The sequence below is a fragment of the Gadus morhua genome, chromosome 9 (assembly GCF_902167405.1).
Source record: "Gadus morhua chromosome 9, gadMor3.0, whole genome shotgun sequence".
Taxonomy (NCBI): Eukaryota; Metazoa; Chordata; class Actinopteri; order Gadiformes; family Gadidae; genus Gadus; species Gadus morhua.
The window spans coordinates 5446518-5470402 of NC_044056.1; the positions used below are offsets into that span (position 1 = coordinate 5446518).

The 23885-nt window shown below is 42.1% G+C and overlaps 4 protein-coding genes and 2 long non-coding RNA genes across 6 annotated transcripts in view; 5 read left to right on the top strand and 1 right to left on the bottom strand.

Annotated features, from left to right (window-relative positions):
• The window catches only part of LOC115550591 (catalase), a 23433-nt gene extending 19574 nt beyond the window's left edge, over positions 1–3859 (top strand). The window contains exons 8-10 of the mRNA XM_030365759.1: positions 2926–3033; positions 3264–3347; positions 3458–3859. Coding sequence (XP_030221619.1) covers positions 2926–3033; positions 3264–3347; positions 3458–3517 — 252 coding nt within the window. The 3' untranslated portion in view covers positions 3518–3859. The remainder of the gene's footprint in view (positions 1–2925; positions 3034–3263; positions 3348–3457) is intronic.
• Positions 1–13478, top strand: part of LOC115550596 (interferon-induced transmembrane protein 3-like) — a 19499-nt gene extending 6021 nt beyond the window's left edge. The window contains exon 4 of the mRNA XM_030365767.1: positions 12830–13478. The gene's annotated coding sequence lies outside the window, so the exon portion shown is untranslated. The remainder of the gene's footprint in view (positions 1–12829) is intronic.
• On the bottom strand, positions 2580–3008 carry LOC115550601 (uncharacterized). The gene is made up of 2 exons (XR_003977922.1): positions 2879–3008; positions 2580–2631 (listed from the first exon to the last, which is right to left on the bottom strand). It is a non-coding gene; the product is annotated as an uncharacterized LOC115550601 (long non-coding RNA).
• LOC115550593 (interferon-induced transmembrane protein 1-like) lies at positions 9761–11543 on the top strand. Its single transcript, XM_030365763.1, has 3 exons — positions 9761–9960; positions 10237–10369; positions 10829–11543. The coding sequence occupies exons 1-3, from the start codon at positions 9854–9856 to the stop codon at positions 11045–11047; spliced, it is 459 nt and encodes a 152-aa protein (XP_030221623.1). The 5' UTR covers positions 9761–9853; the 3' UTR covers positions 11048–11543.
• Positions 13479–14036: 558 nt separating the features above from the next.
• Positions 14037–15622, top strand: LOC115550600 (uncharacterized). The gene is made up of 4 exons (XR_003977921.1): positions 14037–14065; positions 14436–14497; positions 14768–14898; positions 15365–15622. It is a non-coding gene; the product is annotated as an uncharacterized LOC115550600 (long non-coding RNA).
• Positions 15623–18721: 3099 nt separating this feature from the next.
• The window catches only part of LOC115550588 (catalase), a 33116-nt gene continuing 27952 nt past the window's right edge, over positions 18722–23885 (top strand). Inside the window, exons 1-5 of the mRNA XM_030365757.1 lie at positions 18722–18826; positions 19091–19229; positions 20385–20515; positions 22302–22409; positions 22640–22723. Coding sequence (XP_030221617.1) covers positions 18785–18826; positions 19091–19229; positions 20385–20515; positions 22302–22409; positions 22640–22723 — 504 coding nt within the window. The 5' untranslated portion in view covers positions 18722–18784. The remainder of the gene's footprint in view (positions 18827–19090; positions 19230–20384; positions 20516–22301; positions 22410–22639; positions 22724–23885) is intronic.

A 23885-nucleotide genomic window follows, 5' to 3' on the forward strand; every position in this document is an offset into this window, starting at 1 on the left:
CAAACCACTGTTGATGACAATGAGGGATCTACAGCCACTTTAGTTAAAGATTTATAACATCCCCTAGTCTGTTTACCAGTAACTCCTCAGTAGTTACTGAGTAACTCACTTAGGGCCCTGTTAGGGCCCCCTGGTAGTTCATCATTCGTTACTCATTCGTTCCTCAGTAACTACCCACGTTTTGCGTACCTTATTGTAAAGTGTTACCCAAGTGGGCTCTGGGCTTCAACGTGGCCGCGCTGATCATTCTTTTTGTGACTATCTTGAGTCTTGTAATTGTTTTGATAATTATAACTGTCAATAGGTATCGTTATTACTAGGGCCAAGAAACCAGTTAATTGCCCCTGTACCAAAAATAATAATGAAGCTGTATTGATTTAATTACCCCGTAATGCGCTTTGTAACCATCAGCACAGCAAAATGAATATCCGTCATTATTTTACGCCACCCTTCAGAATTGAATTGATTTGAAAATAGTTTTAGCAGCCGCCCCGGCGAGAACTCCAAGTTAATGATGCATAATGTCTATAAAAGAACCCTATAGTCCACCAAGGCACTTGGTGACAGACAGCAGTCCAGATGCAACGGAAGACCATTATGGTTACGGTTTTAATTTAATGTAGGCCTATATTATCATTAAGAAATGGATGGGGGCAAGATATGCCAAAAATAGCCTCATACTTTTTCTAGCTCTTGTAATGTTAAGGCACTTAATTTGAATGAGGGTCTTTGGCTGAATGTACTGAATGTTACTACACTTTGCATAAAAGCTTCAGCTAAAATAAATGTTTAACAATGTAACGTGGTTTTAAATAATACATGCGCTATTTGTGGTCCAATGCAATGGTCTGGTACATAGGCCTAACAGCCTCAGCTGAGGCAGAGAATGAGACCGAGAAGGAGATGGAGGCTGGTTCGACGGCGGTCGTGGCAGGGCCCCATGCAGGGGCTAGGGCAGGTCTAGCAATGCCACCGCAAAGGTCTTTATGAGTTATTATATGCAAATTAGTTATTTCACCTGTGGACATGCAGTATTACAATGACAAGCTGCCAGCAGTGACTACGCTTACATTAAAGTAACATCATGACAATGTGTCCGCATTAGAGCCTCAGACCGAAAATGATGTGAAAATACAGAAGTTATCCTTTAACAAAGACTCATTCTGAATGGAAATACATCAGAGGAATCTTCAGGCGTCTTTCCTGAGCAAAAGACACAGAGTGTTGCCCTCCAAAAGATAGGTTTCCACCCACGGCAGGGAAGGGACAGACAGAGGAGAAGAGACTACAGTAGCAGAGATTGGAACAGACAGGGACGAGACAGAGTGAACATTTGTGAACAAAAACGACAGGTGTCCCATTCATTTTTTTTATACACTTAATACTTTAGTCTTATAATACAATTTCCAGTTACCTGTTTGATTCTAACTGAGTTATTTCTGCCTCACAGTACCTTAATAAATCCATTGTTAAAATGCAAAGTATCAACAAAAACTCATGCATTCGCTCCTATAAGTGATTATTAACCAATATGCATGATTATAATAATCTATGCTTAACGTGTGCATACGTATAGCCATACAAGTATACTCACTAACAAAGTGGTTGACATTGTTTGTGGCTATAATCCTTTCAGGAAAACCTGGTTATAGTCAGGGGCGTAGCACAAAATTCTGGGGCCGATAACGGAGGTAGTTGAGAATGGGGTTTCATCTTGTGTGTTTAAATGTTTGTGCTCACCATTCTTGGAAAATAAATTAGTCAGAACCTGACTTCCTTCATTTAGTCCTTTCTCCCTGTCTTTCTTCACCTTTCTCCTCTGAGAGCCAGACTTCAATTTATTTTCAATGTGGCTGTGACATATTGCCGCATCTCTATCCAGATTTAAGAGTTCACCGTAAGCGAGGTGCGTTTCGCGGTGAATTCAGCTGTGTGGACAGAACCTTTTTGAGCTTTTTGAAAGGGGTGTTCAGAGACAGTGGCGGACTCTGCACGGGGGTCGGAAAAAGTATACACCACTCTTGAGTGCCCTCAAGAGTGGCGTATACGAGAGAAAGTGCCTTATTGGCTGCCCTTTACATGTGAAAAAAAATGATTGGGTGCCCCTTCATACAATAAATTATAATGATGAGCCCTCTAGAACAACATTTGGAACATTTGATAATGTGCCTCAATGAGTGCCGTCTTAATGGCCTTACAGTGCCTCCATGTTTGAAAAAAGTGGGTTGGCATCTTTTTAAGAGGGTTGAATACGAGAGAAAGTGCCATACATGATGCATCATAGCTTTTTGCACGCTGGTTGGGATGATATACAGATGATATCGGAGCGTTGCCCAAAATTCTTTAAAAACTGTAGATTGAACACACAACAAATATTTGGAGTGCCCTTTTTAATCTGACCGATGTGTTTTCAAGGCGGAGCTCCAAACTACTTCCCCAACAGCTTCAGTGCCCCTGACTGCCAGCCTTGCTTCCTGGAGTCAAAGTTCAAGGTGTCCCCAGACGTAACACGCTACAACAGCGCCAACGATGACTATTACACGCAGGTGTGTGTGTGTGTGTGTGTGTGTGTGTGTGTGTGATACACCCTGTGTGTGTGTGATATTCATCGTGTGTGTGGTTGTGCGATACCTTTAAACTCAAAACTCACCTGTTCAAACTCGCACACAACGTCTAACTGATCACTGTTTTGATTGTTTTTTTTGTTTTGTTTTGTCTTGTTTTTGTTTTATTTATTTCTTATTGCTTATGTTTATTTATTTTTACACAATGTCTTGTTTTTTAAATAATGTATGATGACTATATGCTCTGTAAGGTGACCTTGGGTGTCTTGAAAGGCGCCTCTAAATTAAATGTATTATTATTATTATTATTATACCTGTGTGTGCGTGAGGTACCTAAGTGCTGTGTGCTTGGGTGTGGCAGGCGGGGACCTTCTACAGCGAGGTTCTGAGTGAGGAGGAGCGACGGAGACTTTGTCAGAACCTGGCCGGAGCCCTGAAGGGAGCCCAGGTCTTCATCCAGGAACGCATGGTGGGGCCACACATACTTTAGTCCCACTTCACCTTCCTGTTTCAGGACAGATTTCAACCCCAAGGTTCACCTTGCAGTCCCATTTCTTGCAATGCTAAAACGATCAATCAATGGGGTGCATCTCCATCAGTCCATTGAGGTAGTTTAAAAATATTTTAGTGCCATGCCTACCCACATGGAACAATTGATCAAGAACACTAGTGAGTTGGGTCCCATCTTCCCCTGAACAGGTACAGCACCTGATGGCTATCCATCCCGACTACGGAAAGCAGGTCCAGAGCCTGCTCACCAAGCACAATGCCGAGGCTCAGAAGGTAGGCAGTATTTTTATTAATTCTTTTTTTTTTTTTATATATATATAACATATCTATATATTTTTTTTCTTTTGTCCATGACATTTTGTTTCTTGGTCTTGTCCTCCCAGAACTCCAATGTGCACGTCTACACCCGCCCTACAGCCATTAACGCCTCCGCAAAAATGTGAGGTCATATATCTTGACCAGGTAGCACGCCCAAGACGGCTTCCGCAGTAACTGATTTCCACCAGTTTAAAAAAATATATCTTGTTCTACTAATAATGTAACCAATCTGGGCTTAATAACAATTCTATTCTAGCATTTCAATGAAAAGGAATAGCTTCTTAACAGATATTCCAAATCGAAAAACAATGATTATATGAAGACTTTCTGCATTTTGTCCAGTCAAACTATATCCAATCCCTGGTAAGCAGCCAGTCTTCATGTATTACTACAGAGATATCAGTCTAAAGTTATATATTTTAAATGTCTTACCCAAATACTATGTATAATACATTTGCTACTATGTATTTCAATGGCTTGGTTTATACACTTGATGCATTGTTAAACCTGTACTAAAATGAATTGATTAGTCTATATGATGGGGTTAAGCGCTTGAAACCTGATCAATACTGTCAAAGAAAACATTGAAGAATATTTTGTAATCATTTTCTACTTGTATGCCCTTATTATTGCCTGTTTGTTTTAAACAGAGCTTGACTGCTAGATATACCTACGAAATGTTCTATCAACTTGGTAGGACAAATAACACAACTGCATTTAAGTTCTGAGAAAACACACACTCAATTTATTTTGTGCAGGTGCATCAGCTTATATAGGCAGTCACATGACACACGCACCTGAAATGAATCATCAAGAATTGGGAGCACAATCAGTTGGCAATTCATCAATTAACACCCCCACTTGATTACACATTATTGACAGGCATAAATCATAAAACAAAAACAAACAAACATGGAAACCAACTGAACTTAACTGGCTATACTCCAAATAGGAACATGGAAAAAGTCAGTAGCTTTGCTTTAGTAGCTGGTTTTGTCATCAGGTCAGCTATCATCTGGTTTGTTGGGCAATACTCCAAACATACTGCTCTGGTCATTAACAGTTGATCTCACAAAATGGTATTTGATATCAATATGCTTACATCGCTGTCTGCTTACTGGATTCTTGGCTAATGCAATTGTACCTTGTTTATCTTCAAAAATCTTAGGGACATTATACAGACAGTCATCAAGATGTTCAAGCAGTTGAGATAAATAAAGACACTCTTGTGTGGTGGCGGCCAACGCCATATACTCTGCCTCACAAGTTGACAGTGCTACAGTTGGCTGCTTCTTAGTCTTCCAGGAAATCAGAGGACCATTTTCACTCAGACTAACACAATAACCAGTTGTACTGGGTCGGTCAGTTGCATCACCTGCCCAATCTGCATCACTGTAAGCAAACAACCTTAGCCCATCACATTTTTTGTAACACAACATTTTGTCATTTGTGCCCTTCAAATATTTCAGTACATGTTTAACAGTTGTCCACTGCTCTTCTGCAAAACTCAGATCAGGTCTGGTGCATGAGGTTAGGTAAATAAGGCTACCCACTGCCTCTCTGTACTTTCTGGGGTCATCTAGCTTATCATCATCATCAGTGTAATACAGTTTTAGTTCACAAGGTGTCGACCTGGGTTTACAATCCTGCATATCGAACCTGTCAAGTAGCTTGTCAACATAACTCTGCTGTGACATGTTCACACATCCATTACACTGGTTAAAAGTGATACCAAGAACATTCTTCAGTCTGCCCAAATCTTTCATCTGGAACTTAACAGTAAGCATCTCTTTAACTGCTTTTAAAGCTCTCTCATCACTGGCTGCAATAACCAGGTCATCAACCCAGATCAGTATGATCACCTTGTCATGTTCGGTTTCTCTAACATAAACACAGTAATCGGCTGGGTTCTGTACAAACATGTTTTCACATAGTCATGCAACATTTGGTTCCAGTTTCGACCTGATTGTTTAAGCCCATATAGTGACTTCTCTAGTCTACACACCAACTTCTCATTTGTCTGTGATTTTACATCATAACCCTCTGGCTGTTCCATGTAAATCTCACAATCAATTGGTGCATGTAGGTAGGCAGTTTTAACATCCATCTGATGTAGGATCAGATCCTCTTGGGCAGCTTTCTGCATCAAAACTCTCACACTAGTTAGGTCAACAGTAGGGGAAAACGTTTCTCCATAGTCTACACCCATCTGTTGACTGTATCCCTTGGCTACATAGCGGGCCTTGTACTTGTCAGATCCATCAACATTGGTTTTGACAGTATACCCCCATCTACCCCCCACTGCTTTCTTGCCCACAGGTAAGGTGGTCAGAGTAAATGTTTTGTTATCCCTCAGTGCCTTCATCTCCTCATCCATTGCATCTACCCACTCTCTTGAGTTGGATAAAGTCACAGCATCTCTGAACGTCTGAGGTACATTACAAACCATCCTGTAGCAATAATCAATGTTGATCTGAACCTGATCACTATCTATCCCATAGAAGTCTGGCCTCCTCTCTCTAGCAGGGTATCTCCGTGGAGACTGGGATTCTGGCTTGACCTCACCTGTCTGTAGGCCTATCTGGCTTGGACCTGGCCTAGCCTCTGGGATGTCGTTCTGCTCGTGTTTGTCGGGGTCAGGTCTGGTTGTGCTAGACTGCACACCACTGTCATATTCTGACATGCCATCAGTCTGCGGTCCCTCAACACAGGTCATGAACCTCACCAGTCTGTGCTTCATCACCTTCCTGCTGTCAGGGTAGTAGACCATATAGGCTGGACTGTTCTTATCATAACCAACAAAGATGCCTTTGTCAGACCTTGACTCTAGCTTCTTCCGGTCCTGCCTATAGGCGTAACACACAGTACCAAACTTCTGCATCCTGGAGACATTAGGTCTCCTTCCTCTCAGCATAAAGTAAGGTGTCTCTCTGGTGCGGTTGTTAAAACATCTATTCCTCACCACTGCTGCTGTCTGGACCGCATACGGCCATAGCTCCTTGGCTAACTGGCTCTCCAAGAGCATACATATAGCCATGTCAAAAAGGGTTCTCCAGTTACGCTCTGCGGTGCCATTCTGGTGTGGTGAGTATGGTGATGTTTCATGTCTGATTCTATTTCTACGCAGTAGGGCTTGGTAACCCTGCCCTGTGAACTCAGTACCATTGTCAGACCTGATAAAAAAAAAACACGTTTTTTCACCATTCTCCTCAGGAACCCAGTCCATATAACCTCACTGGTATCAAGCTCTGCCTCCGTAAGTGCCCAAGCCTGGATACTGTACAGGAGGCGAGACCGCACGCACGTCGTCAGGAACCTAACTCGCGTTGATAATCGTATCCGTCGGTCTGTGAGAACATGTTTAAGTTCGTTCCACTTCTGGAAGGCATCCCCAATCCTTGCATGAAGGAAGCAAGATGTTTTTGCTTCGTCATTGCTAAGCGTGTACCCAAGGTACTTGAAAGTTCCCACATTCTTGATTTTGTTATTTCCAATACTTATCAGGCTTTCATGGTTCTTTATTGCGTCATCGACATTGAAGGCCATAGTCTCGGTTTTACTGTACGACATCTTCAAGCCAAAACGTGTGAAAGTCCGGTCATAGGTTTCTAGGATGGTCTTCAGTTCTACTACAGAGTTGGCAAAAATTGCTTCATCATCGGCATATAACAGTTCCGTTACCTGGGTAGTCCCGCGAGATGGAGCTCTCGAGCGATACTCCCATGGCGATACTTCATTTGGGATGGAATATGCAACCTTAATACCCGAGTCTGGTCGTTCCCTCAGTACTTCATGACGGGCAACTCGTACTACGAAATCCATTTAAATGTTGAAAAGGATTGGCGATTCCAGTGCTCCCTGTCTACATCCTACCAATGTATCAAAAATGTGCTTACTTCCTTTCACGTATGCTTTCGTACCGGTATAGAGTGCGCGTAGTATAGACCCCAAACGAGGGGATTTCAGTCGGATCTCTGGACATTTAAATAAGGCATCCCTAGGAATCCAATCATAGGCAGCCGTCAGGTCCACAAATGCTATAAACAGTGGCCTCTTTTGATCTCCTTGCATCCTCGAGTAGATGACGTAGTACATATATGGCGTCAGTGGTCGATCTGTTGTCTCTAAAGCCCAACTGTGACTGCAGGAGGATGTGTGTTCATATACTTCCCGTATCCTTTCGACAACTATCCCAGACAGGACTTTCGATATTGTAGCTATTATACTTAGCCCTCTATAGTTCTCTGCCAATGACTTCTGGCCCTTCTTGTATAAACAAGTAATGCTTGCTGTTAGCCACTTTACTGGTACCTGATTGCATGACCATGTCAAACCGATGAGTAGCACGATGTAGTTTATCAGTCCTGTTGACTGCGAGTATTTCAGTTGTTCTGCATAGATGTTATCTGTCCCTTGACATTTGCCATTCTTCAGTTTCTTTACACTGTTCTCTACTTCTCCACGTTCTGGTATCGAGTCATCAATCGTGGGCGTGTCATCTGGTGGCACTATGTGGGGGTAGCACTCCGGTTGTTCTAGTTCGGGTTGCGGCTCGCATTTACGGTCACTAAAGTGCGTAGTGAAGTGTTCCTCGAGTTTTCGAGTTGAGACAAGTGTTCTATTCAGGCGTGTCATTGAAGCGTGTTGTTTCATAAGCCGGAATTCCTGTTCTGTGTCCCTTTGTTCACTCGCAAAATTCAGTTGGTCTGCCTTAGTTTTGAAGTAGGGATTCTTCAGTCTGTACGCATCTTTCTTATGGAAAGCCAAGAAGCCGTACGGTTTCCGTACGGATTCCGTACGGTTTTGAATGACTATTAGCCGCGGCTATTAGTCATTCACTCCGGCTATTAGTCATTCACTCCGGCTATTAGTCATTCACTCCGGCTATTAGTTATTCACTCCGGCTATTAGGTATGCAGAACGAGCCCCTCCCTCTTCTTTGCTTGACCACTAAGTTTGAAGGCTGTCTAACCAATCAGAGCTGCAGTGACTCGATGTTTCGCTGTAACATAAAGCTGTGTTGTCTTTACTAGTTTCACTACAATGTAATGACCACCATTAGCTAGTCAAAAATACATTTGTGTCTAGTACAGTGATATATTTGTATATGTTAGGCTATATATTGAGATGGCAGTGTGCGAAATACCCGACAATATTCGGGGATGTCCTCATCCCCAGATTGTTCTCTATATGCAGTAGCCAGCTAGGCCATAACATTACATAACATGAACATGAACTGAATAAATGCCAGGTATATAGCATATCGGAGACGGGCACACAATCAGTGCATTTGCAAATGAGAGCCTGCAGTATGACCGATCTTGTGACATGTGGTCGGAGAGAGTCGTGTGTGTGTGTGTGTGTGTGTGTGTGTGTGTGTGTGTGTGTGTGTGTGTGTGTGTGTGTGTGTGTGTGTGTGTGTGTGTGTGTGTGTGTGTGTGTGTGTGTGTGTGTGTGTGCGACGTTAAAGAAGGGTTTCCCTGTGTGTGTGTGTGTGTGTGTGTGTGTGTGTGTGTGTGTGTGTGTGTGTGTGTGTGTGTGTGTGCGTGTGCGTGTGTGTGCGCGTGTGTGTGTGTGTGTGTGTGGAGCAAGTTGTTGAAGGAAGTGTTTCTACTTGACGTTACAATATTTCATGGATGCAAGCAAGCCAAGACAATCAATGACAACACACACACACACACGCACACACTTTAAACAGCAATAGGAGCCTGCATTGGCTAAAGTTGTTGCGATGCGCGTTATTTTATAACGGGGAGGGGCAAAGTGGTGCATCTGCTTTGGTGTTGAGTATCTGGTGTTAACAATAACTAGTTGAACGAATAAATGGTATTATAAATGATATTATAATACTATCAGACTATCGAAGACAGTCAAAAACGCCTTTTGAAATAATCTCCAGTCTGGAAGAGGCTACTTCACAACCTGGTGCCAGTGCTCCGTTTGCTCTCCCACTCGCAAAACCGGGATCCCCGGGGTGTACCTGACAATGACGGAGGTGGAGCTGGCTTGAGTGTGAGAGGCGATTAGACCAACCAGGACTTATAAATGCCTTGTAAGCCTATCAGTAAACTGCAAGTTGCGCGTCACACAATTTACACCCCCAACAAGGGGATTCAATTGTACTGCCAGTCGCGATAACTTTTAGTACTGTAAAACTCTTAGTCAATGTTATTTACGTTAGGCCTAATCAAATAAACGCATCAAACCAAAATGACAAATTATTTCATGATTACTGAATCCATTACTAACATTAAACCTAACATTTCATACTTCTATGCTTCAATAATGGATATGCTTTTTTTCTGTTTATTTTATAAAATGTAGGAAAATTAAATATTGGTGCAAAACCACAACAAGAACAGTTTGAAAGCCAGGAATGAGCAATCTATTGCACTTAATTCTTTTGGGTTTTATGATGCGTGACGTGGACATGGGTGGGTGTTTTTCTTCTCCAAACGGACATGATAAAAGCACACTGCTTCTTGCGCTGGCCTACTTTACTTCATAAAGAGGAGATACTGTCAGCACGTCCATCAGCCCCGCAACTACAAGAAATGCAATATAACAGGTATATCATCGTATTGAATGTATTTATTTATATATATGTGTAATTGTTTATACATTTTTTTAATTTTTTACAACCATCTGTTGTGGATTGTAGTTATCCCAGTAAAAATGTGGTCAAAAACGTATACTTATTAAATTAAAATGTAAAAGTCTACAGATGTTTTGTGAAAATCCTATTTGTGGGCTGTGAATTCTTTATTCATCTTTCAATTCATAAAGAATAAAATAGAGATGACTTTCCAATATAAGACACTTTCATTGTTCTGTGTTGGTCCAGGGACCCAGACACTGTTGTGACCATCGTCAACCCTGTGGAGCATCCCAGAGACTATGTGGTATGGTCCATCTTCAGCTTCTTCTACGGAAACACCTTTTGCCTCGGACTGGCGGCGCTGATCTTCTCAATCAAGGTAGGCCTTTATTGTTACGTTTTAAAGATGCGGTAGATACGATTGAAGCGCTATACTTTGAGTGCAATTGGTTAGAAATATGTTTAAAATGTTTTGCGAGCGAAATGCTCAGGGACAAAGTCTGTTCTGGTTACGCGCCTGGCTCTGTCATTTAGATTTGAGGCAGCTCCCAGTGCACTTCCAACCATTCGGGAAATACGTCGTGCCTGTCAATCTCAAACACTTTCTCCATTGTGGACATAGCGGGAGCATGTAGGTTTTTTTTAGGGGTTGATTATTTTCAGAATCTTGCGCTTTTCTGCTCTTTTCTTTGCAACACTGGAATCTTACAGTATACAGCAACTTTATTGAAAAATCAAATTGGCCCTACACATCACATTTTCGACGACATGGCCGTAGACCTCTATTTGAACATAACATTCACTCGTTCATCTTTCTTTTCTTTTCACTTTGTCGCAGGCAAGGGACATGAAGGTGACTGGAGACCTGCAGAGAGCCAGGGGATACAGCAAGTGGGCTCTGGGCCTCAACGTGGCCGCGCTGATCATTATTGTTTTGATTGTCCTTTGTCTTATTATTAATTTCAGCTTTGTAGTCGTTCGGTTAAGGAACGCTCTCCTTGAGAAGAATCGCTTTGAGCACAACAACCGCAATGGATATCCTTATGGGAGTGGCTAGGAACATGACTCTACCAATGTCAAGAAGTTAATTGCCCCTATGCCAAAAACAATAATGAACAAGAATTTAATTAAATTACCCAGTAATGCACTTTGTAACCATCAGCACAGCAAAATAAATATTAGTCGTTATTTTAAGCCACCTTTCAGAAATAAGTGGATTCGAAAATAGTTTCAGCAGCCGCCCAAGTGAGCTCTCCAAGTTAATGATGCATAGTCCTTAAAATAACCCATGGGTAGACCACCAATGCACTTGATGACAGTAGTCCAGATGCAGCGGAAGACCATTATCGTTACGGTTTTAATTTAATTTAGGCCTTTATTATAATTAGAAATTGAATCGGGGCAAGAAATGCCAAAAATAGCCTCATACTTTTTCTAGATCTTGCAACATTAAGGCACTTAATTTGAATGAGTCTGGGTCTTGGACTGAATGTACTGAATGTTACTACACTTTGCATAAAAGCTTCAGCTAAAATAAATGTTTGACAATGTAACATGGTTTTAAATAATACATGCGCTATTTGTGATCCAATGTAATGGTCTTTTACATAACGGCTTCAGCTGAGTCAGAGAATGAGACTGAGAGGGAGATGGAGGCTGGTTCGACGGCGGTCGTGGCAGGGCCCCATGCAGGGCCTTATGGAGGTAGATTTGTGTCTTTATTATTCAATCAAAAATAATAGGTTTGAGAGCAAAACTTTCCACACTGCAATCAAAAAATAGATTTGAGAGCAAAACTATCGACACTGCAATCAAAAAATGTTTTATTGCAAGATAAATTAATGTGATAAAAAAAATATTAATGGGAATCCAAAAGTTTTTTTTGCAAACCCAAAAGTTTTGTTTGCAAATCCAAAAGTTTTGTTTGCGAATCCAAAAGTTCTGTTTGCGAATCAAAAAGCTTTGTTTGCGAATCCTAAAGTTTAGCTTGCGAATCCAAAAGCTTTGCTTGCTGTTGAGCTGAATCTCGTGGGCGGGACCTACACCGTAAGATGTAAGACACGTCTCTATTGGCCAGTCTCGATCGGAGTGACAGCTTGGCAACATCCGAAAAGCCGCTGCCCCCCGACCGCCTCCAGAAGCAGATTGTCGGCCTGACGGACAGGGTGTTCGTTTGTGCCTCTCAATCCGCGGCGGCGGTCAACAACATCGCCCTGCTCTCCTCTGCCATGGTCTCCTTGTCGGCTGACAGGGAGGCCTACGGGATATTCAGGGCGCGCAAGCGCGCGCACGGGACAAGCTCATAGTCATACGGCGAAGCCTAGACGGCGTAGCCTACATGAAATAGAACTCCCTCTCTCGTTACTAACTGTGGATGTTGCCAAGCTGTCACTCCGATCGAGACTGGCCAATAGAGACGTGTCTTACATCTTTCGGCGTAGGTCCCGCCCCCCCAGATTCAGCTCAACAGCAAGCAAAGCTTTTGGATTCGCAAGCAAAACTTTAGGATTCGCAAGCAAAGCTTTTTGATTCGCAAACAAAACTTTTGGATTCGCAAACAAAGATTTTGGATTTGCAAACAAAACTTTTGGGTTTGCAAACAAAACTTTTGGATTCCCATTAATATTTTTTTTATCACATTAATTTATCTTGCAATAAAACTTTTTTTTTATTGCAGTGTCGATAGTTTTGCTCTCAAATCAATTTTTTGATTGCAGTGTGGAAAGTTTTGCTCTCAAACCTATTTTTTGATTGCAGTGTGGAAAGTTTTGCTCTCAAACCCTTTTATTTTTGATTGCATAATAAAGACACAAAACTACCTCCATAGGGCCTAGGACAGGTCTAGCAATGCCACTGCAAAGGTCTTTATGAGTTATTATATGCAAATTAGTTATTTCAACTGTGGACATGCAGCATTACAATGACAAGCTGTAAGCAGTGACTACGCTTACATGAAAGTAACATCATGACAATGTGTCCGCATTTGAGCCTCAGACCGAAAATTATGTGACAAAACAGTAGTTATCCTTTAACAAAGACGCATTCTGAATGGAAATACATCAGAGGAACCATCAGGCGTCTTTCCTGAGCAAAAGACAGAGTGTTGCTCTCCGAAAGATAGGTTTCCACCCACGGCAGGGCAGGGACAGACAGACAGACAGAGGAGAGGAGGCTACAGAAGCAGAGATTGGAACAGACAGGAGCAAGGACGAGACAGAGTGAACATTTGGAAGGAAAGGCCCCTTCAGGACCCCGACCCCAAAAACGACAGGTGTCCCATTCATTTTTTTTATACACAAAATACTTAATTATTATATTACAATTTTCAGTTACAAGATTAATTCTAATTGAATTACTTCTGCTTCACAGTACCGTAATACATATATATTTTAAATGTAACTATTAACACTTTTTTACCATTAAAGATGTAATCAAATCTGGATTCTGCACTCAGCGTATTGTAAAACAATAAAGTATAAACAAAAACGCATGCGTTCTCTATAAGTGATTATCAACCAATGTGCATGATTATGCTAATGTATGCTTAAAGTGTGCATATGTATAGGTACAAGTATACTATACTCACTAACAAAGTGGTTCACAATGTTTGTTGCTATAATCCTTTCAGAAAAACCTGGTTATAGTATCAGACAGTACAGTCGCTCTAACCTTTGTAGTAATGGATGACTCTGGAAATGTTGAACTTCAATTGCCGATTATGGCGCCACCATGTGTTATTCTATCCCATCCTCTGTTTCCCTTCATCATTCTACAAGTTCTACAAGCCAACCAATTTGTATAACTTTTAATCTGGAATAAGAAGATTATAAATATAGTTGCAAGCAACAATGATAGTGTCCTACAGTATGACAGCTATGCCTAATGAAGACATGATAGCAATGATTATTTTCTTTCATGCCGTGATTCAGAACATGGTTGGTCGAGGACGGATTCGACCCAGAAACCCTATGGTCATGTGGCCGAAAACATACCACTACACGGATATGTAGACAGTCAAGGGCCGATTACACCATATATTTTGAGAAGGAGCGGTCCTCCATGTGTTGAGTTGATGGTAGGTATGGTCACATGTCATTTGTATGCCTCAAAAAATCGATTTGATAGGCAAAAACGATTTGAAAAAATATAATGCGATTCAGTGGTAATGGGTTTACCTTGCAAATGCCTTCATGACCCACTCAATCGTGAAGGGATGAGTAGGAAAGAAAGAGATTAAACCTTAACAGTAAATGTGGTCGGGCTGAAAGATGAAGTTTGAGTTGTCATGCAGCAGTGGTGGCCTTACCTAAGGCATGTATTTTTTTAAATAGTGAAACTCTCACGCTCCGCCACTGGTGACGTGGGCATGAGTAGGTTTTTTTCTCCTCCAAACGGACATGATAAAAGCACACTGCTTCTTGCACCGCCCAACTTTACTTCATAAGATGGAGATGAAGGAGGTTCGGTCAGCACCACCATCAGACTATCAGGAACTGCAATTGAACAGGTATATCATTGTGTTAAATGTTTTTCTATATAAAAATGTCATATATGGGTTTTCTTTTTTACAACAATCAATTGTTGATTGCAGTTATCCCTGTCAAAAATGTGGTCAAAAACGTATACTTATTAAATTAAAATGTAAAAGTCTGTACAGATGTTTTGTGAAAATCCTATTTGTGGGCTGTGAATTCTTTATTCATCTTTCAATTCATCAAGAATACAATAGAGATTACTTTCCAATATAAGACACTTCCATTGTTCTGTGTTGGTCCAGGGACCCAGACACTGTTGTGACCATCGTCAACCCTGGAGCATCCCAGAGACTATGTGGTATGGTCCATCTGCAGCTTCTTCCACGCAAACCCCTTTTGCCTCGGACTGTTGGCGCTGATCTTCTCATTCAAGGTAGGCCTTTGCTTTGTTACGCTTTAAAGATGCGGTAGATACGATTGAAGCGCTATACTTTGAGTGCAATTGGTTGGAAATATTATGTTTAAAATGTTTGCGAGCGAAATGCTCAGTGCTCAGGGTCTGTTCTGGTTACGCGCCTGGCTCTGTCATTTACATTTGAGCCCAGTGCTCTTCCAACTATTCGGGAAATAGGCCTACGTCTTGCTTGTCAACCTCAAACACTATCTCAATTGTGGACATAGGAAGGGAGCATGTAGGGTGTTTTTAGGGGTTGGTTATTTTCAGAATCTTGAATTTTTCAGTTTTTTTCTTTGCAACACTGGAATCTTACATACAGCAACTTTATTGAAAAATCTAATGGCTGTAAATTCACATCACATTTTCGACGACATGGCCGTAGACCTCTATTTGAACATAGCATTCACTCGTTCATCTTTTTTTTCTTTTCTCTTTGTCGCAGGCAAGAGACATGAAGGTGACTGGAGACCTGCAGAGAGCCAGGGAATACAGCAAGTGTGCTCTGGGCCTCAACGTGGCTGCGCTGATCATTATTATTTTGACTATCTTGAGTCTTGTAATTGTTTTGATGATAGTACCCGTTATAGCCCATTGGAGTCAGTTGTTGTCAGTCCTGCCATAACTCAAACCTGAAAAAAAAAGTTTCAAAGGCTTGTAGTCTGGGTTTGAAAACTCAACACCTTGTAAAAAAGGTTTTGCAACGCTGAAAAGAGATTATAACCTGAAAAAAAAATAAAACTAAAATTCAAACATCTGTAAACATGATTTTGTGTTCTATTTTATCTTCTTCATCATTTTCACCAACACATTTTCAAAGTTCAAACAATTTCACCAGCGCATTTGCAGAGTTTCAAATCTGGCGCTGTTCTAACAGTGTATTTCATTGTTGCCCGGTTTTGAAACCTTGTAAATGGGATTCTGCAAACAGGTGTTCATACATTGAGAAATACGTTTTGAAAGGTTGAATATTTAGTTTTAAAAACTTGTACGTTTACGACATTGCAACGTATTTTTTCAGAACTGACTTTTCAGCACTGACTTTTCAGAGATTTGACCACACAGGCGCAAGCTTTGAGTCACGTGAATATTGGCAGCGTTCTGACGCCACTCGTTTTGAAACTCCTGACAGTCGAATCTGAAAAAAAAAAAAAAACGTTCCTGGGGGCGGGACCATTTAGCTCTAAACCTATTGGTTGCTCTCGGCTGACGTACATTCCAATCACAGGGGATTATCACGCTTGCGGGTTCCGTTGGCGGGATTTGTCTTCGTTGTGCACGAACACTTCCGGCGCACTTCATCAATGGCTGAAACAAAGGCTAGGTGTCACTGCTCTGTTCCACTTTGTACATCTAGCAAACAACACCAACCCTACTTAAGTTTTCATGGATTCCAGACTGAATTGAGTCTATCGAAGAAGTGGATTCAAGCGGTTCGCCGGGATGAAGGGCCAAACTTTAAAATAAAACAAGGTAGCACGTTTGTTTGTAGCCGGCACTTTAGTGAATCAGACTACACTAACGCTACAGCTAGCAACCAACCGGGGTCACACCAAGCGACTGAAAATCGGGTCTGTACCCTCCCGTTTCCAGTGGAAAAACTGGGGACTGCCAAGAAGGGGGTCTGTTTATAAAAGAGCATCAACTCGCTTAGGCCATGACGTTCACCCAGCCCCTCCTCTGGAGCAACCGCTGCCCTGTGAATAAGAGCCGATGGAGGAGATCTCAGCTTCGGTGGTGATGACAGAACATGATTTCGGTTCTGCTCCTAAACCAGGTTTGTCAGTGTTTGTTAGTGTTCTGAAATATTGGCCTACTATTACCCCATACTGTTCTTAAACCACCTACCTGACAGGATGTGCTACCTATGGTTTAATCACAGAACTTTTCAGAACTCGGGCACAAAATGTTTAGTCTTATTGATGTCCCAGCATTTGACCGTACCACAATGTGAAAAGCTTCATCACAAGTACAAATGTTGCATTTTATATCTTACTTAATTAATTGTAAAGGTGAATATTGAGCTATAAAAAGCAAAATGTAAAAGCAATATTGAGCTACAAAAAGCAATTTCTTTAGAGGTCCAAACTGCTTCCAATATGCAAGTCACAGCCAAAATCTGGGTTAGATGTTTTAATTTTTTTCCTCATCTCATATCGGTGCACTGGATGCTGCTGCTGTACACATACAGCAATTGGAAGAAACAGTCAAGGAGCTGATGAGAGCTGTCACAGCTGAAAGTGGTTCAAGTGCCTTTTCACAGATTTTGTGTCTCAGACGAGGACATCCTTTTTTACACCAGATTCACGTCAAGAGATGTTTTTTGTGACTTCTGGGAGGTTATTCAACCATCTGCCTCCATGTTGGTTTATTGGTCGAAAGCTCAGAAAAAGAAACAAACATTTGAACCCATTTCTCCCAGTCCAACGTGTAGACTGCAACTGGTTACAGTTGCAGTCTACACGTACAGTTGCAGGCACCGAGGTGCAGTCGATGATGATGATGAGGATCGAGAGCTGTGACAGCTCTCGATCCTATTTTTTGTCTCCAAAACTATGCAAATGACTTTCTTTGGATTCCTTAATTATTCATCCTCCTACTTTAATAAAAATGAATTCATAAGATGTTGGAAAAACGTTGAATAGATAGTGCAACGTCTGTATTTTGAACCGTGTTGAATCATACCGTCTGTATTTCAAAATACCCTGCCGCCCAAGCTGACTCAAGACCAACCTGCCACACGCTGGCCTCACCAATTGACTTACTGCATTTAATATTGATTCACTTGATTTATTTTGTACTAAACTTTTACTCAGTGTGCATACATGTAAAGCGTCCTTGAATCGGAGAAAATTGATATTGTTATATTTTTTTAGCTGGAAAGACATTTGAAATGAAGATACGCTAAGCGTATTGTCATTTCTTGAAACATCTTGAAACTCGCACAGAGAAGGTTTCGCAAGAGGCTTGCGAATCCTTTTCTGTGGGCGTTTCAATATGTAGTCACCTTTTAGTTTTCGGTCGAGCTTTTGCATTTTGAACCACAGGGGCTTTAGGGGAAAGATGTGGTCAGGATAGCAAAGCAATCACTGAATTAATAAAAGAGAAAGATCTTAAAATTAACTTTATTCATCTCAGGTGGGTGTCAAAGCAGAAGTAGAGGATGGCTATAAAAAGTACACATTTAAAATGAGGTCTGCAAATTTTTTTAAATAAAATAAACATTTCGGCAGAAAACGACAACGGTGGTATGGTTAACTGTATGTGCAACAGGATGGGCTGCGTGTCTGAAGTCTCCTCACTGTCCATCCAGACGGACCAGGGAATCAAGAACTTGACCGTGGAAGAGGCCGACCGGCTGGCCGCCTCCAACCCCGACTACGCCATCGGAGACCTCTTCAACGCCAACGGAAACTTCCCTTCCTGGAGCTTCTTCATCCAGGTCATGACCTTTGAGCAGGCCGAGAAGTTCAGGTTCAACCCCTTTGATCTGACCAAGGTAAAAGGTTGTTTCTATATTCAGGAATGTTTTTAACTGATCGTCACCAAACATCATCCGTCATCAAGGACGACGTTAAAGTAGGGATTCCCAACGTGTGTGTGTGTGTGTGTGTGTGTGTCCATTTCAAAAAATAAAAGGATTGGGGAACCCCTTTGTTGAAGAAGAGGAGGAGGAGGTCACTTCCCAATCTGTCTGCCTCCCACAGGTGTGGTCCCATAAAGAATACCCACTGATCCCGGTGGGCAAACTGGTGCTGAACAGGAACCCCACCAACTACTTTGCCGTGGTGGAGCAGCTGGCCTTTGACCCCAGCAACATGCCCCCAGGGGTGGAGGCCAGCTGCTGGCCTTTGACCCCAGCAACATGCCCCCAGGGGTGGAGGCCAGCCCGGACAAGATGCTGCAGGTAAACCACCCGGATGTCTCACACACGCATGCGTCACGCACAACGTTGGCAGGGGGGGGGGGGGTTCGACTCCCCGCCGAAAGCCACTGGGTTCAATCCCCAATGTCCACAGCCTAACCTCCAAGTGTCCCACCTTAGTGTCCAGCCGTAACCTGTGTTCCACAGGGGGGTCCGGATAAAAGGCATCTGGGAGATGACTGAGTAGAAATGGTCATTTATGGTGCCAACGCGTGACATGACCTGTCCCCCGGCCTGTGTCCCTAGGGCCGCCTGTTCTCGTACCCGGACACCCACCGGCACCGCCTGGGGGCCAACTACCTTCAGATCCCCGTCAACTGTCCCTACAAGACCCGCGTGTCCAACTACCAAAGGGACGGCCCCATGTGCATGTCCGATAACCAGGGTGGGACTGCGTATTATTATTATTATTATTATTATTATTATTCATTATTATTATGCCTTGTCTATTTTAGCGTCGGTGGTGAAGGGGCCAATGAAAATGAAATGATGAATACTTATGTTTAATAAATGCTAAATTGTGTACCCGAATGCCCATTGGATATTTAAAGGGCTTCATTTGAAGTCTGAAAGATTCAGACTCGCTGCTATCGGTAGAGTATGTGCATGATCTTACCCAAAGTAAGCATGAGATGACATGAGAACTGCGTGAAGTAGGGATGTTAACCGATGACCGTTTGACCGATGGTTGACCGTATCAACGTTAACCGATCGATTTTGTCGCTTGTTGGTTAAAACATTTTTTTGGGTCAGCGTGGACTGTGGAGTGTGTGTGTTGGTTTCACTTCACACAAAAAGTTTATCAGATGAGGTGAATTATTGGAAGTTGGACAGACACCGCGTCTCTAGCCCGTCTGTAGCCCCCTACAGTTTGCCATCTCATTCCAAGGTCTTTTTGTGTGAAGTGAAAAAAAATATCCCTCACACTAAATTTTTCCGTCTCCTCCAAACTAATCAAGCGGCGTCTCTTAGGTGCTGTTAGAGATAAACAGAGTTACGAAATAGCACATTTTAATCTGATCGGTTAACCGGTTTCAACCAGTTAATGAGGCTCGGTGGTCGGTCAAGAATGTTTCACATTTCCGCCATCCCTAGCGTGAAACTGCGCTTTTTTTCAGGCTCACAGGGCTATTATACTTTCTTAAAGGGGCCGTCCAACGATTTAATATATTGAGACTCCCGTTGGGGTAATGGGAAAGAGTTTTGTGACAAGATGCCACCAGTGACATGTTTGGCATCTCTTTGCTACATGGTTGGCCTAATGAACCCTTTTGCCTTGTTAATTTGTTGTAGCAAGCAGTGCCCTACATCCACAGTGGTTTTGTGTTTTTTGTGTTTGTCGCCAAAAACAGCTTGCAGTCAAAACCCTCAATGAAGAAATGGCAAAGTGATGTAAACGTGTCATTGGTGGCACGGAGAATAAACGGCATCTATTTACAGATGATAATGGAGGGTTGCCCCAAATTCTTTAAAAACTGTAGATTGAACACATAACAAATATTTGGAGTGCCATTTTTAATCGGACCGATGTGTTTTCAAGGCGGAGCTCCAAACTACTTCCCCAACAGCTTCAGTAACCCTGACTGCCAGCCTTGCTTCCTGGAGTCAAAGTTCAAGGTGTCCCCAGACGTAACACGTTACAACAGCGCCAACGATGACAATTACACGCAGGTGTGTGTGTGTGTGTGTGTGTGTGTGTGTGTGTGTGTGTGTGTGTGTGTGTGTGTGTGTGTGTGTGTGTGTGTGTGTGTGTGTGTGTGTGTGTGTGTGTGTGTGTGTGTGTGTGTGTGTGTGTGTGTGTGTGTGTGTGTGTGTGTGTGTGGGCACTGACGGGGGCGCCCCAGAGGACACTGGTGGTATTATTATTATTTATTTTTTTCGGATTAATTCATCAAATTAAGGTGGTTTGTTTTGTTGTGGTTTGTTTCTCCATTTTTTAAAAATCATTAGAAAGTCTTCACCCTATTATCACCCCTCTCATTTGTCATTATTTGGTACAGCCCAAGTCTTGCGCTACTGCAGAGCAAAGTAGCAGCCAGGCAGATCGTTGTGAAGCAAGTGTTGTGAAATCGTTGTGAAGCAAGCAAGTCTAAAGTCAGTTTGTGTGTATCCCGGTCGGTGAAATTAAGAAGTCAGGTTGTCAGGGGAGGGAAGAGAGAGAGGAAAGAGCTCAAAGCGGTCGACAGTTCGTCACCCAGTTTTTTTACCAAGAAAGGTATATTCCTTCCTCTACACTTTCCCAACAACCTGATAACAAGCCTAGCCTAGCAGCTAGCGCTACTGTAGCTAAAATAATTACAGCCTGCACTGGATGATAAACCTAAAAAGATCGTTTGCATTACCATTCACATGATTTCACATAATATCCCATACCTATCTACAAAAAGCCTACATTATTCTTACAACTCGAGCAGACTATTTAATATCTTCCGTATGCAGGCGTTGCCAAGCAACGTGGCCATAGTGTCTTCATAGGGTCAACGTCTTTCCTAGGTGTAAATTAACACTTTTTAACCTACACCCTCCAGTCAATCAGAATCGAGTATTCACCCAGACCATGGTATAATTAAGCTGTGGTATGTGCTCATTATACCACTGTTAAGGGGCGTTGTCCGGCCCCGACGCGCAGCGGAGGGCCGGCGACCCCCTTCACAGTGGTATAATGAGCACATGCCACTGACTGAAGTGATCTATTGCTTTTATACAACGGTTACTGTTATGGCGAAACGAAAGTCATGGATACACTACATTTAAAAAGAAACCAAGAAAGTCAAAGTAGCCGTTTTATTAAAGACTACCAAAAAGTAGTCCCTCCTGGCTGCCGCTATGCATCGACGGTCGCTATGCAACACACTTTAGCGTCCCTCCGAGAGAAGGCTCCGATAGAGCGGTTCGCCGGCAATTTATCCTATGGAGCAGTTCACTCGCCGATTTTAGACTTCAGTGAACTGTGCTATTGCTTTTATACAACTGTTAAAATTATGGCAAAATGACTTCACACACACACACTAGTAAAAATACGGTTGTATTCTTTGACACTTTCCACTTCAAGGCGCGGAGTGATACTTTCACAAAATGATTGGGCGTCATAGCAGTTATGTATACGCTCATTATACAACAGTTAGGAACCAATCAGATCGCTGGATTCAGGCCCCCCGTTGTATAAATCGAGATAATACATTGATTAACATTCCATACTGCTTGCCAGCATGATAATAACATTTATGTAAACCATAACTGAATTCTGTCAGGGGGCTCAGAATTCCTGTGTGTGTGTGTGTGTGTGTGTGTGATACACCCTGTGTGTGTGTGTGTGTGTGTGTGTGATACACCCTGTGTGTGTGTGTGATACACCCTGTGTGTGTGTGTGTGTGTGTGTGATATTCATTGTGTGTGTGGTTGTGCGATACCTGTGTGTGCGTGAGGTACCTAAGTGCTGTGTGCTTGGGTGTGGCAGGCGGGGACCTTCTACAGCGAGGTTCTGAGTGAGGAGGAGCGACGGAGACTTTGTCAGAACCTGGCCGGAGCCCTGAAGGGAGCCCAGGTCTTCATCCAGGAACGCATGGTGGGGCCACACATACTTTAGTCCCACTTCACCTTCCTGTTTCAGGACAGATTTCAACCCCAAGGTTCACCTTGCAGTCCCATTTCTTGCAATGCTAAAACGATCAATCAATGGGGTGCATCTCCATCAGGCCATTGAGGTAGTTTAAAAAATATTTTAGTGCCATGTCTACCCACATGAAACATTGATCAAGAACACTAGTGAGTTGGGTCCCATCTTCCTCTGAACAGGTACAGCACCTGATGGCTATCCATCCCGACTACGGAAAGCAGGTCCAGAGCCTGCTCACCAAGCACAATGCCGAGGCTCAGAAGGTAGGCAGTATTTTTATTAATTAATTTTTATATATATATATAACATATATCTATATATTTTTTTTCTTTTGTCCATGACATTTTGTTTTTTGGTCTTGTTCTTCCAGAACTCCAATGTGTACGTCTATACCCGTCCTACAGCCATTAACGCCTCCGCAAAAATGTGAGGTCATATATCTTGACCAGGTAGCACGCCCAAGACGGCTTCCGCAGTAACTGATTTCCACCAGTTTAAAAAAGATATCTTGTTCAAATAATAATATAACCAATCTGGGCTTAATAACAATTCTATTCTAGCATTTCAATGAAAAGGAATAGCTTCTTAACAGATATTCCAAATCGAAAAACAATGATTATATGAAGACTTTCTGCATTTTGTCCAGTCAAACTATATCCAATCCCTGGTAAGCAGCCAGTCTTCATGTATTACTACAGGGATATCAGTCTAAAGTTATATATTTTAAATGTCTAAACACAATTGTATCACTTACCCAAATACTATGTATAATACATTTGCTACTATGTATTTCAATGGCTTGGTTTATACACTGGATGCATTGTTAAACCTGTACTCAAATGAATTGATTAGTCTATATGATGGGGTTAAGCTCTTGAAACCTGATCAATACTGTCAAAGAAAACATTGAAGAATATTTTGTAATCATTTTCTACTTGTATGCCCTTATTATTGCCTGTTTGTTTTAAACAGAGCTTGACTGCTAGATATACCTACGAAATGTTCTATCAACTTGGGAGGACAAATAACACAACTGCATTTAAGTTCTGAGAAAACACACACTCAATTTATTTTGTGCAGGTGCATCAGCTTATATAGGCAGTCACATGACACACACACCTGAAATGAATCATCAAGAATTGGGAGCACAATCAGTTTGTTTTACATTATTTTGCTCTGTGCAAGGAAAATCTGACCTTAAAGCAGTGCCTTTTACTATAGCTCTACATTTTGAAGAGCTGATAAGGGGCTTTTGCTAGTCCGGGTGTGTTTTGTTTTGGTCTCATGCATTCCTTTGACTGCTGGCTATTGCTATAGATCACAATGAAGGAGAACTATGAGGCTCAATCACAACACTATTTTATGAGAAAGTGGGGTGAGCCAAAATAGCTGATAACCGCTTTGAAAATATATGATTGCAAACAA